The sequence below is a fragment of the Temnothorax americanus genome, unplaced genomic scaffold, assembly GCF_048541705.1.
Source record: "Temnothorax americanus isolate GAGA-0224 unplaced genomic scaffold, ASM4854170v1 Scaffold9, whole genome shotgun sequence".
NCBI classification, from domain to species: domain Eukaryota; kingdom Metazoa; phylum Arthropoda; class Insecta; order Hymenoptera; family Formicidae; genus Temnothorax; species Temnothorax americanus.
The window spans coordinates 2,528,047-2,544,743 of record NW_027509812.1 but is presented as its reverse complement, the minus strand read 5'-3'; the positions used below and the strand labels follow the sequence as shown (position 1 = coordinate 2,544,743).

At 38.6% G+C, this 16,697-nt stretch overlaps 1 protein-coding gene and 1 long non-coding RNA gene across 7 annotated transcripts in view; one reads left to right on the top strand and one right to left on the bottom strand.

Moving 5' to 3' along the window:
* Positions 1 to 16,697, bottom strand: part of LOC143908063 (uncharacterized) — a 182,088-nt gene that overhangs the window by 14,757 nt on the left and 150,634 nt on the right. The window lies entirely within an intron of this gene.
* LOC143908059 (synaptogenesis protein syg-1) overlaps positions 1 to 16,697 on the top strand; it is a 356,526-nt gene that overhangs the window by 274,755 nt on the left and 65,074 nt on the right. For all 6 annotated transcript variants that reach the window (XM_077425339.1, XM_077425335.1, XM_077425336.1 and 3 more), the window contains one exon: positions 9,158 to 9,287. In XM_077425339.1, the coding sequence (XP_077281465.1) occupies positions 9,158 to 9,287 (130 nt within the window). The remainder of the gene's footprint in view (positions 1 to 9,157; positions 9,288 to 16,697) is intronic.

Below are 16,697 nucleotides of genomic sequence, written 5' to 3'. Positions count from 1 at the left end.
AAATAAGAGAGTGCGTTATGGTTTCACTCGTATAATATTACCGACGACTATACTGACTGAATATAAAAGCTCCACATTTCTTTTGCTAAATGTATACTCTTTTACAAAATATATAATTAACATTTTATGTAGACGACTTAAAACTATTACTACGAGCATAATTACTACGATTATTTTACTCTTTTTTTTTAACATGTTCTTATATCGTTACTATTTTACTGCGTTTGCTTTCTATTAGCAAAATGTCGGTAAATATACGAGATCTTATGTTTCTTGCTAGGGTCTAATTTATGTGAATGAATCACGGGTCAGGTTTGGCACGTGCGAAAACAAGCACGACAATTTGTGGTACTACAAGTTCGTAGGCTTTTGCATAGTGGATCAACGGGTAACGGGTGTATTCTGCGCACCGCTTTCTCCATCACATTTCCCTCGAGTAAACTCGACGCGTAAACGACAAGGTTGGTCGAAATTGCCCAAGCTACATCAGGCTTTGATGTCGAGTAGCGAACCAAACAAATAAAGAAACAAAAACAGCTGCCGTACGCAGCATGTTATATCTTTTTTAGTGAAATATACTGCGAGATGATCAAAATAAAATAATAAAGCTATAACTTGCAAAGCTATAAAAGTATATAGAGAGAGCTGCGTTATTACTAAATTATTTTTTACAATTTTTAAAATAATTATTAAGCCCATTATGCCTACGAAACAGAAACATGCTTATAAATGTTTTCTAATTACGATTTAATATTAGAAAGTTTTAGTTAAAAAAAAAATCTCAGCTTGTTTTTCCAAATGCTTTTGTGTGCGTTCTTGAAAGTAAACCTAAGCGTGTTATTCGGTTTGACAGTCCGCGGGTTGCGAAATCAAGTGTGTCCATCAATTCATGCGGGATATCATATATGATCACGCGCGTGCCTTCCTTTGTCCTCTCTCTCTCTCTCTCTCTCTCTCTCTCTCTCTCTCTCTCTCTCTCTCTCTCTCTCTCTCTCTCTCTCGTTTTACGTTTTCCTTCGACAGTATCCGGAGCTACAGCCGATCAAGAGCGGCTAAACGTCACGCTTTGAAGTGGAGCATCGAGCGAGAAGAAATCAGATTGCAAAAAGCATGATGCTAAACATACGCTTGATGGTCGCTTGTATGAAACCGCCACCGTCTATCACCGACATCTTTAGATATCTGGACTAGACGAGATCTAGGATGAATATTTCATATTTCGTATATTAAAGATCAACATAAGCGATTGACCCAGCTTGCTGGACGCGAAGAGATAAACTTGCTTTTATTTATATTATTTTGTGATTTTTTCACACACAATTTACAAGGCCATTTCTTTTTCGTCCACTTCTAATATAAATCAAAATATTCGCTTTTAATGCAAAATGATTACTTCACAGAACTGAATAATATTTGTATGTGATATCTACATTGCGATGTACGAACGTATTGCAATTTATCGAAAAGGAGGCGATAAGTTCCGCAAAATAATTTTGTCTACCTCAAAAAGTACCGCATTACGGAGCGCCCCGTCCGCAAAAAGTCCCTCGCGAAAGATTCCTCGTGTTCCCAGGATGAGAACGACAATGAGGACCACATACGGTACGAATGGAAAAAAGTTCCCAACGGAATCGTGGAATTACGGTTATGATGATATTGGCGAAAGTTTCGGTTGAAATCGGGACACCGCCTTGCGGCCAGCCGTTGTCACAGCTGCGAAAACCCTAAAACTCGACGATATTGCACGCTCGGAGCAACGTATATCTTCGCCTGCGCACACATATACGCATGGGAGTTGACGTTTCCAATTTTATTATTCGAATGCTCTGACCGGAGCGATCTGATGACCACGTGGTCATCGGAAGGAAATGACCTCTCTTCCTTTCTCCCACGCAATACGTGACACACGTGGCGCTCGTTCCTGACAATTTGACACGGGGACGGTTGACCGGGCGATTAATCTCGATTAAACGAAGTTCTCACAGTTTGCTTGTTTCTGGGTTGTTTTCCCCCGTGAGCGAAGAAGCTACAGAAACACCTGCGTGATTGGAAAAACGAATAGATCGGATTTTCGGTGAACGGCATAATCAATGTCGACAGGAAAGTAGGGTGAGATTATAACATTTGAAATGGAAAAGTGATCCTATACATTTTTTAAACTTGTGTGAATGTTATGTACTCTGTATTTGACTTGTGTGATGTGTAATACAAATTTTAAAATAAACTTTTGTTTAACATTCTAATTTCATAATACAAAAATTTAGATCTTTGATTTTAGCATTCGGTTTTTACTTCTTTTTTATTATATGCTAAAAGAGAAGAAAATAGAGTGAAATAGAGTGAAGTGCAATAATCGTAAACAATGAAAGCTATAGTAGTGAGATTTGAAGAATTAAATAAATTTTTTATTCCGTATTAAAAAGGAAAGAAATAGAATATGATGGAATGTAAAAACGAACGATTGGAACGAATTTTTTAAGTTGAGAGAATATATAATTTCAATTTAAAAATATACATATTATCTTTCAATTGCAAGTACATTAATTAAGTGAATTTTAAAATAATGAAATGCTGTTGCGAATAATACGTAACCACTGATGATAAAGTCGACTTTAATATTAAATGGATCTTCGATTATCAAATATCGTATTTGCCAATCTTCTTTTCTGAAATTACGCTAGTTGAACCTTGTCGCTTAAATTACCTTCGATCGAAACCGGCGAGCCGCGACATATATATCGACGTGTCTTCGATTATTAAAGACTCCGCGGAATCCTCGTATTTATTCTCCTCTAATCCTCGTCTTCGCTCAGCGGCGATCTTTCCCCGCCGATCCGATCCCGTGGAATCGCCCGAAAGTAAATTGATTTCTACGAGGTGTGGCCAGAGCGCAGAAACGATAGCTCCCAGCTAACCGCAGGTTTCCGCGTGGGACGGCCGTAGGGCACGAACGACCGAGGGGTAAAGGACGGGGCTAAGCAAAGTTGTACGGCTTCTCGACACTGTCTGACCCGCGGATTATCGGCTTAGTCGGATAGCCCCCGTTTGGGTTATTTCTGCGCGTGGTAAGGGCTTGCCCAGACGAGGGTAGCCGTAACACTGATTTCCGGCCTCTAGCTTCGGCAGCGCGGTCATCGCATTCCTGTATTCCTTATCGGCGAGATATTCGCGTATCTTGCTCGCTCCGCAACGTAAAGACTGCGAAATACGTTATCGCGCTAATCAGTTAAGCAAGATAAATTAGCAATCGTAAAGTACCTAAGGGAATTGTGTAAGACATTAAAGTGAATTGTCATTAAAGCTAGCTCGATTATTTTCATCGTGTGCGCAAAGCTTATGTAATAAATGTTTTTTATTCGTTATCCGGACAATGAAGAAATTAATCTAAAATAGAAAAGAATTCTTCTACTCTGAGAATCTTTCCAATTTGACTGGTACATCGTCGTGATATTTACATGCTGTGACTTAATAATTATTGCGGGTTGCAATTGCATATATGCACATATCGATTGTTAGCTCGCAAATAGCTCTTAATTTGCGTTGTTGCTGCTTTAATGCTTTGGAAACTATCGTGCAAATTGAGATCCTTGTAAGTTAACGCTTCGAATACATTACAGTTATACAGGATGTATCATAACGTGCGGACCCGTATCAGGAAAGAATTCATTGACAAATTTGGAGTCTGTTTTTCTGTTACGCTTTTGAAACAGATTTCGAGAGCAATTTGGCTGCAGAGTTTTTTATACGAACAAAATGTTTCTTGCGCAAGGACCTCTGTCGTTCACCATCGATCTTTTCGGATTTTGGCACAACCTTTCCTTGTTACTCATTTTCTCCCGAAGCACATGAAACTTGTGTAAACTCTCGTACGCCCGTGAACCAGGTACATGAAAACCGCACCGTCGATTCAGCAACATTTCATAAAGAGCGGCTTTTCCGCTGCGTTGACGATATCACCTTCTTCCCGGCGCCGCGACGGCAGGGCCACACGTTACATAGCAAATATATCCGTGCTGGCGGTGTACACTTTTCCGACGAAATTCTCCGAAAGAATCGTCACTTTGACGTATGTAATTCCACCTATTGGCAACAGCAACGTTGTGCAATACGTGGTTGTGTCGATATACCTCTCTTATGTGTGTATATTTCACGCAAAAATTCGAATTATCAAAAAGATACTTTTTATACATTTATATTCCGAGCATTTTCATATCAATACTTTATGCTATATATTTAGGTTAAATCGTTAAGAATATTTTATATTTATTAAAAAATATATTTTTACATAGTTCGCCAGCCGCACGATTACATCTCGGTTGACGTGATTCACGGCTTTCGAAGATTAATCATTGGGACTGCGATTTTCAAAATTTCGCGAGCTAGTTTGCTACACGCCGTGTATTAAATTTTCGAAATTGGATCCCCGGGGAGGAAAAAAAAGAAGAAACTATCTCTCGCGCGAGACGGGTAGTATCACGTACGCAATGTTATTCTTTCTCGTCGAGGCGGAAATTCACTCCAACATGCCTGGCAACGTGTATATGAAACGTTTTGTTTTTTATCGTGGTAGAAGCCCAATTTCGAATCAGTTTGAGAAAAGGTGGAATGTTTCGAAATAGCGCCGACAACGGAATAAAAACCGCGTGATAATTTTTTGCAGTAAACATTTCATTAATTCCAACGTGACGATTTCTGCAAAGCGAAAGTCAGAGTGTAAAAATGCTCTCTCTCTCGTCGGGATAACGATACAACTTCCACGAATCTCCACGGGCACAATGCTCGCCCGTCGTTGAAAAAATCATCAATGAAACGCGAAACCTATGGAAGAATTCTTACTCGCGCGTACCGGCGAAAGGGATCGCACCGGCTCGCTATTCACGCTCTCGCGTTATTCTTTTTTTTTTTTTTTTTCAAAAGTATGTCAAATAGGCAGACGGCGCGTCACAGAGGTTCTCGTTTTTTTCAAAACGCTTTTCAGCGCGATTCGCGGCTGTCGCGCGCCGTTTGCCTCCGGGCAGGCACTGAGGGAAGATCACGCGAGGGACGGGGGACAAGGCACACGGACGGGACGACAGGGGCGATCCGCAGTATGCCCGCTACCCTTCAGGACACATAATGCACCGCGGGTAGCCCAAGGGAAATTTAGCGGACGCCGTGAAAACCGTTGTTTTGTACGCTTATACCGGCGTACACGCGAGACCGGATCCTACGTACGTATACGTAGATACGTGCGGTATATAGGACAGGGTAGGATAGGGTAGGGGAAGTAAAAAGCATTCCCGCGCGTTCCCGGCGCCGGATAATACCGTTAACGTTAACTCTATATGAGCTACGGGGACGCAAGAAAAATGGAAGAGCACGCGGTAAAGATGTCTGTGAGGCGCGGACCTCCCGTCTCTCGGAAAGTATAAATGTATAATACGCGAAAAAAAAGGCGCACACGCGCGGCGGAGTGGTGCCACTTCGGTTGCCTGCAAATTTAATTAGCGTTTCTGTCTGCCGGATGCATTGACCCCGACGCAACGAGATTACTCTCACCTGATCATCCTGAGGAGACGAGTTTGTACACGCGCTCGCGTATATCCCGCGAGATCGATTAATAGAAATTTTGAATACGGATGATTTAATCAAGAAAATCAATGCGCGCGCGCTCTCTCTCTCTCTCTCTCTCTCTCTCTCTCTGGCATGTAAAACCCTATCGCGACGAATCCCGAGGTGTGTACTTTATATCGCGAATACGCCAAAGGGATTGGCGCCTATCGGCGCGCGCTCCGGCTTAAAATCTATAGAGTGAAATTTCAATGCACTTTTTCTCTATCCGCCTGATACTGCCCCAGATTTGAAACTAGGAAGAATTCCATATGGTGTGACTATACAGGTAGTTTCAACGCTGTGTGTTGGTTTAAGCTATGCGATTTATTTGCACTGGCAAGAGAATATTTCGGTTTACATTTATAAAGGTTTCGTTGTATAACCAATGTGTTCTACATCTTCTTGGTTTTGTTACATTTTGAAACTATTATTTTATCATTTATTGACTTTGACGTGTTGATGTAATTAGTGAGGAGTAAATTATAATTTTTTAAAATAATATTTCTTTAAAAATTTTTTATACATACGTACCAATATATAGATTTCTTTTAATAGAAAATTTTGATTTGTGATTGTAATTCTATTGTGTCTTCATGAATTTTCAATTTTACAAATTGACTTTACTATAGTGTAATCCCATCGTACATCAATCTTATATGTTAGTATTTCTATGTTAATATGTTATTTTTCAAACTGTATGATTTGTGCATGGATGTTATTGTAAAAGAAGAGAATCGCAGAAGATCTAATTAAAAATAGTTTTACTAGAACATTGAAAAGTTTGAACATCAAATTGACGAGCGCGGGTTAAAATTAATACACATCAAGTGACCCGAAATTTTGATAGTCAAATTTAATTAACTGTTATCACTCTATGTCAATGATATGCAAAAGGTACATTATCATAATGAAAATACATAACAGGTAGCGATGTAATTAATGTGTGCCTCCCCTTCTCTTACAATTACAAATATAATTGATTAAATATTAATTAAAGCCAATGCGCTGTTTTCTAATAACGTTCGTCAATCTTGCATTTAAATTCGGACGTATCACCGTCAGCCGTGGGATGTTCGAATAAATGGTGAAATAGACACCGCCGAGCCTTTCCATTTGTTCATCCGCGTAAACTCGTTTCTCCGTTCTGCGAGACTGAAACGACCAGCTCTTGGACGGTAAATTAGGGACTGCATAATATATTCCCTCTCGTGACGGCGGCACAGAGTGAAAATTCTGCTTAAAAATTCAAAACTTGGAACGAGAGACCTAATATGCGCGCCGTGCGAACTATCGCTCATGGGGCTGAAAATGTAAGGAAGAGAAATGACTCTTATGACAGAAACTCAGAAATTTGGACGAGGTAAGATAAAGGTTTCGCCAAGTTTGATAATGGAATGCCCGCCACTTTTGTTTTGCATATCATATATTGTTTCTCTGTAAATGAGGGAAGAGTTGTAACATTTTCGAGAGTATACAACGAAAATAATAATTGTTATCTTACGCTTTTAGGATATAAAAGAACTGTTGTTCTCGATTCATTTTTACTTTACAAGATATTTTCGGTTGAAAATTTTCAGATTATTAATTCTTCTCCAAAGTATTCATTTCCGTCTACATATATGTGCTTGCACATATTATAACCGTCAGAAAATAATAAGAAATTCATGATACAAATAAAATAGATATCACATAATTAGTAGGAAAGAATGTTTTAAAAATGAAAGAAATAAAATGGATTGTTAAGGAAATATTTTAGGGAATAAAAACATAATTTTCTAGCAATTCGTGCAGCTTTAATTTGAAAAAAAATTCGGTATTCTTTTCAGTACGACATCCACGAATATCACACAGCGGTGTTTTACAAAATCAACAGCTCTAAAAAAAGAAAGTGAATCAGTAATAACCAATCGGATCTTTTTCTCTCTCTCTCTCTCTCTGTCTCGCATTCAAACGAAACTTTGAAATAAGTTTGATCAATCATAGAACGCTCGAGAATCTCAGCGAATCGCTTTGTTTGACGTTCAATTCGAAAACTGAGAGCCGAGGAATTTGAAAAAATCCAATTCGAGTGAGAGAGAGAGAGAGAGAGAGAGTGTGTGTTTGTGCACGTACGAGAGAAAAAAAATCCGCGTTTCCTCTACGGTCGACAAACTGGAAAGGAAATCCACATTCGCTATTCGCTCAGTTTTAATACGCTCGGACAACCGGCATATATACATCCGTTTCCGTTTTCCGGCGCGCCGGCCGACCGGCCGGCCGCGTTGTCCTCCCCTGACATTCTCTTCCGTCGCCCATCTCCTCCGCAAATATTCTCGCCGATCCTTCAATACCTGACCCAGACCAAATGCTGTCCAGTGGAAACGGCGTTTTCTGGAGCGCGAAATTGTGACGTGACCTTTCTCCGTTCTGCATAACGCCGATATCTTCGCCTCGGATTCGGTTTTTTCCTCGTTTCATCTCGGAAGCATTCAATCGTCCATCTTGAAGGGAAAGAGGCAAAATGTTATCACGAATTTCGTCGGACTTGACGTATAAATCGCTGAATTATCTCTCAGCAACACTTGCTATTATTATTTTGCGCATCATGAAAACAAAACCGTGTTCTGTTTTTTAAATCGATTAGAATTAATAAATTTAAGTTGTTTTGAGTGATTGCCATGTATTTGATTAAACTTCATCAAATATGAAATAACTACAGCAATTCCATGTTTAATTGAAAAAATCGATAACAGTGATATACTAATTTATTAAAGTATTAATTTATTAAAGCTTCCTTAACCAAATCGTTGATTTTCTAAAATTCTGAGATCCATATCTTCGCAGTAAGTCGCGTAATGCGAAGGCCTTAATGTGAAAGGATAATTTAGAAAATTATTGGAGTCGAAATGTGATGTACACTGTGTGTACGGTAACGATAATAACGATAATAACGATAATACGCGACCGTTTCTTGGTAAAGAACAGGGTTCTCTATGAAACGCCATCACCTTTCGTGTCGCACCTACGTCAGTCAACCCTGTTATTTGTAAGTAAAACGGATTTCCTACGTCGCGGAAATGACCACTCAAAGTTATCGGTAACGCAATGTAAGGGTAGTAATAACTCGGATCTTATTGAACATAAAGCTCGTTGTGGCATCGAATTAGCCATTATACGTGTCGGTAAAAGAAAATAATTTCTATTTATTCTCGCATTTATATAATTTTTCAATAAATTAAATAAAATCTCAATAAATTCTTCAATAAATTAAATGTATCTATTATTTTTTCCTTTTATACGTGAGCCTGATGATCGTTTGTATTAAATTTTTAATTAATATTGTAAAGAAAATTAGTTCTTTACAATGTATTTATGAGTGAAAACATAACAGAGAGAGAGAGAGAGAGAGAGAGAGAGGTTCGAGAAATGCGTTAACGAATGCATTAATAATATGAATTTATAAAAGCAATGATTTTAAACAACTGTCGCTGACAGTAAAAGATCTATCCCGTAAAATTCTTCCGGTCGTAGAATCGACGGGAGATGCAGGTGGCAACTATTCGATCAAGTATATTTTGTGTTCTAGGGCCGCCATTGTCTGCAAGAGCGGTCCTCGGTGGAACGGCCGAGCTGCCATGCGATATTCGTCCACCTCATTCCAACGATTCCGCTATCTTGGTCGTCTGGTACAAGACTGACGTCATTCCGATTTACAGGTAAGCTCTTAACTCCTGCTTTTTATGGTTCTTAAGCAAAACTCTTGGGAGTTAACTCAGTTAACGTACATCGCATGCGAGAAGTCGTTGAACAAAAGAGATATACGCGTATAAGGTCATAATTTTTGCATATCTAACATTTTTTCTGTTTTATTCCGATAAATATACTCTATATGTAATTTTGTAATATCACTAATATTACTAAGAACTCTTGGTGATTGTGATATCGCCTCTTAAAAAATCCTTCTGAGAATATTTTCCAGACTTTGGTAATCAAATATAATATATTTGATATAATATATGAATTAATAAAATTTTTTATTAAGACACACCCAAGAAAATGTTTTCTCAGATTGGAATCTTTGAAATAACATTAATCTTTAATGAATTAATTATATCTCGAAATCAAATAAAAAATAACGAAATTAATTTTTGTTAACATGTTTTCAAAATGTAAGTTGTATCCACATTTAATGTTGTATTTTTAGTGACATTTCATTCAATTTTGTTTAAATAATAGATGTACACGAATTAGAGAGAGAGAGAGAGAGAGAGAGAGAGAGAGAGAGAGAGAGAGGCAGAGAAGGAGGAGGATCCAATGTTTTATTCAGTAGTATAATGATTAATTATTTCTTCCCATTGTCTCATTCGTCTACTTTTATCATTTATCTTTTTTTTTCGTATCGGAGGACGGAGTTAGATTACCATTATTATAGGATTGTATAAAAAGTCAGTATTCTAAATGTACGACGTGTTTTCAAGCAAGCAAAGACATAGCCTCAGACATAGCATTACGTAATTATCGAATGTTATAACGGAGCTAGTCGTGTCATAGAGTCGCTGTGTTTTATTGCATGGTGGATAATTATTTCTTCCTGCTGGCTCATTCGCCTACCTTTATCACTTATCTCCTCGTTCTCTATCGGAGTTAACTTACCATTGCGGTACGGTCGTATAAAAAGCGAGCACCCTGGATATACAACGTGACCTGGGCTCGTTAAATGTCACGATAAGGGCGACGATAGGAAGAAGTCCCGGGCGAGGTTGGTCCACGTAAGCGATATTCACGCGTGCGGCCACTACACTCGCGTGTAGCGAAGCAGGGCCGGGAAGTCCGCTTTCGTGTGCGGGCTAGATGTCGATTTTTCGATGGCAGCACCCGATTACCGGCCGCGGCGGCCAGCCAACCGCTTTGCGAAAATGTGAGCTCGCCCGAGCACGAATCCGGCGAGGCAAAAAAATATACAAACTAGGGGTGGCTAAAGATGACTTTCATATTTACGGCTTCTCCACAAACATTCCACCGGTCGAGTAATCATTGTAGATATATTATACGAGGGGACCCGAATAGACCGACTAATGAAATTTAAATTATAAATCCGTTGTTATCAAGAAATAACAGAATAGACCTAGTCCAGTTTGCATGTGTGTATGTCTAATGGAAAAAATATAGGAAGTTGCATATGTCAAAGTTTGAATATATGTATATACATTAATGCATATACATATAGATTTTTAGTATGCTATATATATACATTTTGCGTGCAGAAAAAATAAAATACAATACATTTTCTTTTTATGTTTTGATAATTTTTCTTTGGACTACGCAAAAATAATTAGCGTTAGTACCCGAAAAGCCATCATCCTAATGGCCTAACGGCAAAGTAAATTCCTCGCAATCGCATGAAAATGAATTAAACGCAATTCCGCGAAATATAATCAAGCATCTCAAACATCAACTCCGGCATCGGTGTAATTAACTCTACGTTAGCATAAAACAAATAGTAACTGAGTTACGAATCGGTTATACTGGGACTTCCTAAACTTTCCCTGACGAGTCGATTACGAAAGCTTCAAATCTAAATGTCTCCTGCGTCTTTGATATTATATAAACACTGATACGGAACATAAATATATATAATACGGTCTAAATATAAAATAGATGTTTGAAAACGCGCGCTACGCTCCTAGATAACTCGCGAATAGTAGTTTGAGGGCCATTTCGCGTTACACGAAATATGTTTCAAATATTATTCTTCGATCACACGAGGAAAAGCACTCGCACGAAAGCCAGGCTACTAAAAGATTGCTCGTTGGTACGTCGGTGCTGGATAAAATCGTCGGATCGCACAATTCACAATTCACAACGTGGAATTGAAAGTCCGAATGAAAAAGCAATGGACTGTTTGTTACATTTTCCTCAATACGTCAACCGCAATCAAATCGGCAGGAGTACTCACTCGTCAGATAGATTTCTCTATTTCGTTGTCGACATACTCGGCATGCAAATCGCTGTCTGTCACTTATGCAAAGTTGCCGACAAGACAAACGCGCACCATTGTCAGATCCATTCATTTTCGCACGCGCCGCTTTCTTATACTTTTTACTTAAAATAGAAGAAATATAGAAGGATAAATTCTAAATTCCATTTCCTGAAATCGTGTATATCAAAAGCCTTAAAAACGAAAATCTGTTTTCTTTATCTAAAAATTTAATTAATTTGAACGAATGAGCTTCACAAAATTAAAATATTTCTTCTTTTTCGAGAAGGTGCGCGGATTTGGAATTTGGAACGTAAAGCATTGCTGCACATTTAAATTTCAAAGTAACAGAGATGAATAAAGATAGTTGTAGATAGAAAACACATGTATTTAAGTAGAAAAGATTAATTCTGTAATATGAAAATTGAGCTTGTCAATATGATCACGAATTTTTGAATGGAATCTCTGACAGGATAAAGAGCTTTAACTGTGAAGTTAATAGCTCGGCTTGTGAATCATGACGGAAACCACGAGTGATGCTGTAAATACTTATAGGTTCGACGTATACATCCGCAAATTAGTCGGTAGAACATATACAAATTAGATCTTGGAATCTACTGTTTACAGTGTCAAGAGTGGTTGACTCTCTCTGTTGAAGTAACTGTTTTCAAACCAACAATTAGAGTCCATAGTTGCGGTTGCTTGTTCTAGATTCAATGTCGCTTCGTTGCACGACAGAGTTTTGCACTTTCTGTTTGTCGCGTCTAAGTCTGAAAGGGGTCGCGAAACGCCGTGTCAAGCTACGGCATAAGTGTACATGCCCGTGCCGAGTGTTGTGTCGTTAAGCGGCCGTCCTCGCGGCCGCTTATCAATTCACAGGCGATTGAAAGAAGCCGCGCGATCTTAATCAAATTAATCGCGCCTAGAGGTGCCAGGGAGATCCCATCGCTCTTTTCATTACGGCGATGCGAACGTCGCTATCAACTAATGGAAAACGCGCTCGGGGCAGCCAGTGGGAATTACAATGCGCATAAAGCGTAAGTAAACATCGATGTACCTCCCGCCGTTAATTCCAGCGACAATCGTAAACCGTTCATATCCGTCTACGGTCGCTGCGGCTGTGCTGATGCTCTTAATGAATTCTATCGAGCCACTTGCCTCGAGAGTATGTCGTCTCTCGCGGAATTGCTTCGCTATAGCGCAGTCGAGAGATAATGGAGTCGCACATGCTGCGGAACTCGTAAAAGGGAAAGAGCTAGACGCGCGAGAAAGGGCGACAGAAGAGAGCCGTATAGAAGGCAGGGCGGAAGGCGGTAGGACGCCAAGACGTTCCGCGAGATAATGGTGTATCGCGCCGGTGGCGCGATTTAAGGAAAGCCGCTTTGTCAAACGCCGGTCATTTTTCACGGTCGCGATGTATATGTACGTTATTCGTCACGTAACCGATTTTCTGTCTAACAGCTTTCGCCCGGCATTGAAAACGTCACGAGAATTCGCCTCGTAAATCACGTTAGATTGTAAAATTGACGCAAGTCGATAAATATATATGTATATATATATCCGGATGATGACATTGTACGTCTCCGTATGTCGTATCGATCACGTCCGAAGGAAAGAAGTTCGCGCGCTTTGTGGAAAGAGACGTCGATCGTTATATTCGTCGCGCATTTAACCGAACGTATAAATACCGCGCGGTAAATTTTAAGCTAATCTTTCGTTGATGTCAAACGCGACTCGCACGTTTGAAAAATAAAAATCAGAATAACATTTCTACGTTAAACGCAGGTATGGAGTGTAAAAACTGTGATAAGTATTTCTTACTTATTCGTCGATCGACGAGAGGATTGGGGAAAGCGCGCGAGAGAGTAAAATTTCAGCTAGATTTTAACTAGATTTTAACTAGATGTTAACTAGAATAGCAAACGAGCGTGTCAACGGGTAATATCTTCCTGGCTCGGTTAATGTATTTCAGTCTCGAAAATTGCTCTGTATTAGCTATTATCGGCTTTATTCATGGATACGTAATTTGCCAGTCACTTTACTTCAGACATGCCGACAAATCGATACTCCGATAAGGACTGCCAGATAAGTTTAATTAAAACGATATTAACGGAAAGTCGATACAACTGTGCACCGGTCTGCGAGCATAAACATTAATCTTCAAAATCTCGATATATATCGCTTTTATATTATTTGACGAGCTCAACGCAGGGCGTTGAGCATTGCACGTGAGACGCTTAAAGTAAATGGTTATCAATTAAAGATACATTGCACGCGCGCGCGATCGTGTAATGATTATTAGATCTAATAAATTACGACGTGACGTTGCTATTGCGCTAACGTTCAAATTATATCGTTTAATCATTCCGTCCTCTCCTCGGCCATCTTTTAATGATGTCGAAAGGCTTGAAATTCGTTCGCCATAAAGTTGACTTAACATGGGCCGACCACATTACGCGTTATATTTACATTACGCGACCGCGCAATTCTGTTTTGCAACCCGCAAACTTTTAAGCACCTTGTTATAACGCCGCTTTGGCGAAGTCAATATATATTTCAACGTTATATTAAAATGCCTGGGAACCACGAGAGCCATGGAGTCTCTGGAAACTTTGATCTTTTATATGAATACTTTACTCTATCCGATTAAAATATTTTCGTTATTTGCAAGATATAATTTCGAATTTTCTACTTCTGTTCGCGAAATCAATATAATGGTGTGGATAAAAATGGAGTGCTTATCGATTCTCCGAAACCGGTTTGATTTGCCGGTTGAACAAATTATCTTGCAACTCCGTAAATATCTTATTTCTGCGGTACACTTAGCGCAAACATGTGTTGTATCCCAATTTCTGATATTGCAACCTCATTTCACGACGGCTATTTCGCTGTAGTCAGCCAGCTCTTTGTTGTATTTTGTCGTGCCGTACTCTCTGTGAAGTCACGAAATGTCATAAACGAATTCAATTTGAAGTTGAATTGGCGTACGCGAGCGTTTTCATTAACGTCAAATCTCCTACATGCGCGCGCTACATTCGTGTACGGACGTGTGGCGATCGTTGCATTTTGCGTTATTACGAGACGCGTTTCGTTATGTATCTCGTAATCACAGATGATATCAACTTGCCTGCTTTAGAAGTGTCGGGGTTGACGTGGGGCTATAACATTACATTTAACAATCGCGCCGCTGCCAGACGGGTCAAAATACATTTTTAATTTCGAGATTACTATTCATCGAAATAAAACGTCTACAGATTTCCTCACTTTATATTCCTTCCAAACTCTCTTGAATTGATTTGCGGAAAAATTTATTATAGACATTTTTAGTACTACACTAACATTAAAGAATTTTAAAGTTTAGATGTAAGTCACTCAACTTTTTTTTTTTAGATGATATCTTTTATATTTACACAAACGCGAATTGGTAATCCATTGCGATTAAAAATAGAGATTTCTAAGGCTATAGCTTTCTTCCGAGCGTCTGTTATAAATATCGGAAAGCCATTATACCGTATCGTGTAAACGGGGAAGAAGCGTCAGATCTCGCCCAGCCGGCGTACGCCAACATGCTAATCTATCGCGCATTCGCATTACTATTTTACTGGTAATTATCGTCGATCTCGTTCCTTAGCCGTTACACGTGCGATCGTATACACCTGAATGTTCGAAAATAGAAACAAAGGCGGCCGTTTCTAGACAGAGGGATTGACGTTGCAAACGAAAGACGTAACAATTCTTCCGCGATGCATAAATATTGCATAAGAACTACGGTTGCTACATTCGAGCGTGCTGCAAAATGGTGATGTCTGTTATTTTATTTAACATCTTACACGTCCTCTCGTGCGGAAGTTTGCGATCGAATTAAAATTTCGAAACTTTATAACGTGGAAATCAATTGACGGGAGTGCCGCATACATAATGCTTATTGTGTGCCCTCGAAAAGAGGAAATTCATAATGAAACGAACGGAAAGCTAGCACTGACGTTACAAGTTCATTATATTATGGTTAATGTATCATACTCAAGCAAGATACTCAAGGAAATATTGACATTTCTATTCGCTGCGCGTTTCTCGAGATGTCTATTGGTTTTATTATATTTTAGTTATATTTACTCCATAAACAAAAATTACATTAGTAACTGTCATTTCTTAATTCATTTCGTAATTTCTTCTTTCTATTTTTGTTCTATTATAGATTCATATTTAAAGTGGAAACTGTTCAGCAGCTGATCTATTTCAGTACAAGAACTTATATACTTACAAGAGTTTCTTGAAAATGGATAAAAAAAAATTGAATTATTTTACAGTATTAATGGATATTTTTATATATAAATAGAGAGAAAACGGTTATCGTATCTATACTTAGTTAAAACAGCTGACCTTTTCAACATGCAATGTTATATTATTTCAAAAATGCTCACTAATCTCAAAAGTTCTAAAAAAATAATGTCACGCTACATTGTTATTTTTGCGCGATTTGTCTCATCTTTTTACAAACGTATATGTTTGTCTAGTACATTTTGGTTACGTACGTGTGTATGTTTTAGTAAAGATTTTGGCAGTAGTAGAACCGAATTTCAGGCAAACACAGTGATGCTATAACGGATTGAGTCAGACGCCGACTTTGAGTAAAGTCCACCAGACAATGCAAAATATAAGTCTTAAGTCTTTAAGCGTATTGATCGACCACACCGAGCAATGTTTGCTTCTTCCGATGTAGGACCGAAGTATAGTTGAACGTAATTGCAAAATCGAACCTTAAATCACTCTGGACTTAAATATCGTGGAAATACGAGAAAAAGTTCTCAAATTAATTTTAAATCAATTTGTAATACATCTATATTTTTTAAGTTAAAATCTTCTTTGACTGCTTCAAGTTAAAGGAAATAAAAGACGCTCTACGAAACTAGACGCAAAAAGACTTATAAAGAACTTTTAATTTCTGTTTACGTTTTAGTTGTCTTAATTAAACGTGCAAAAAGAGAGCACATTTATTTATGTAACGTTAAAAACAGAAAGTAAAGTTTTACAAAGTATAACCAAGACTCTGGCATAAAGTAATGGAATGAAAATAATAAGTCTGTAAATAGAAATAATGAATAAGACAGTGGCATATTACGGTAGCGATATACGTCTTTCTTTTTTTCGA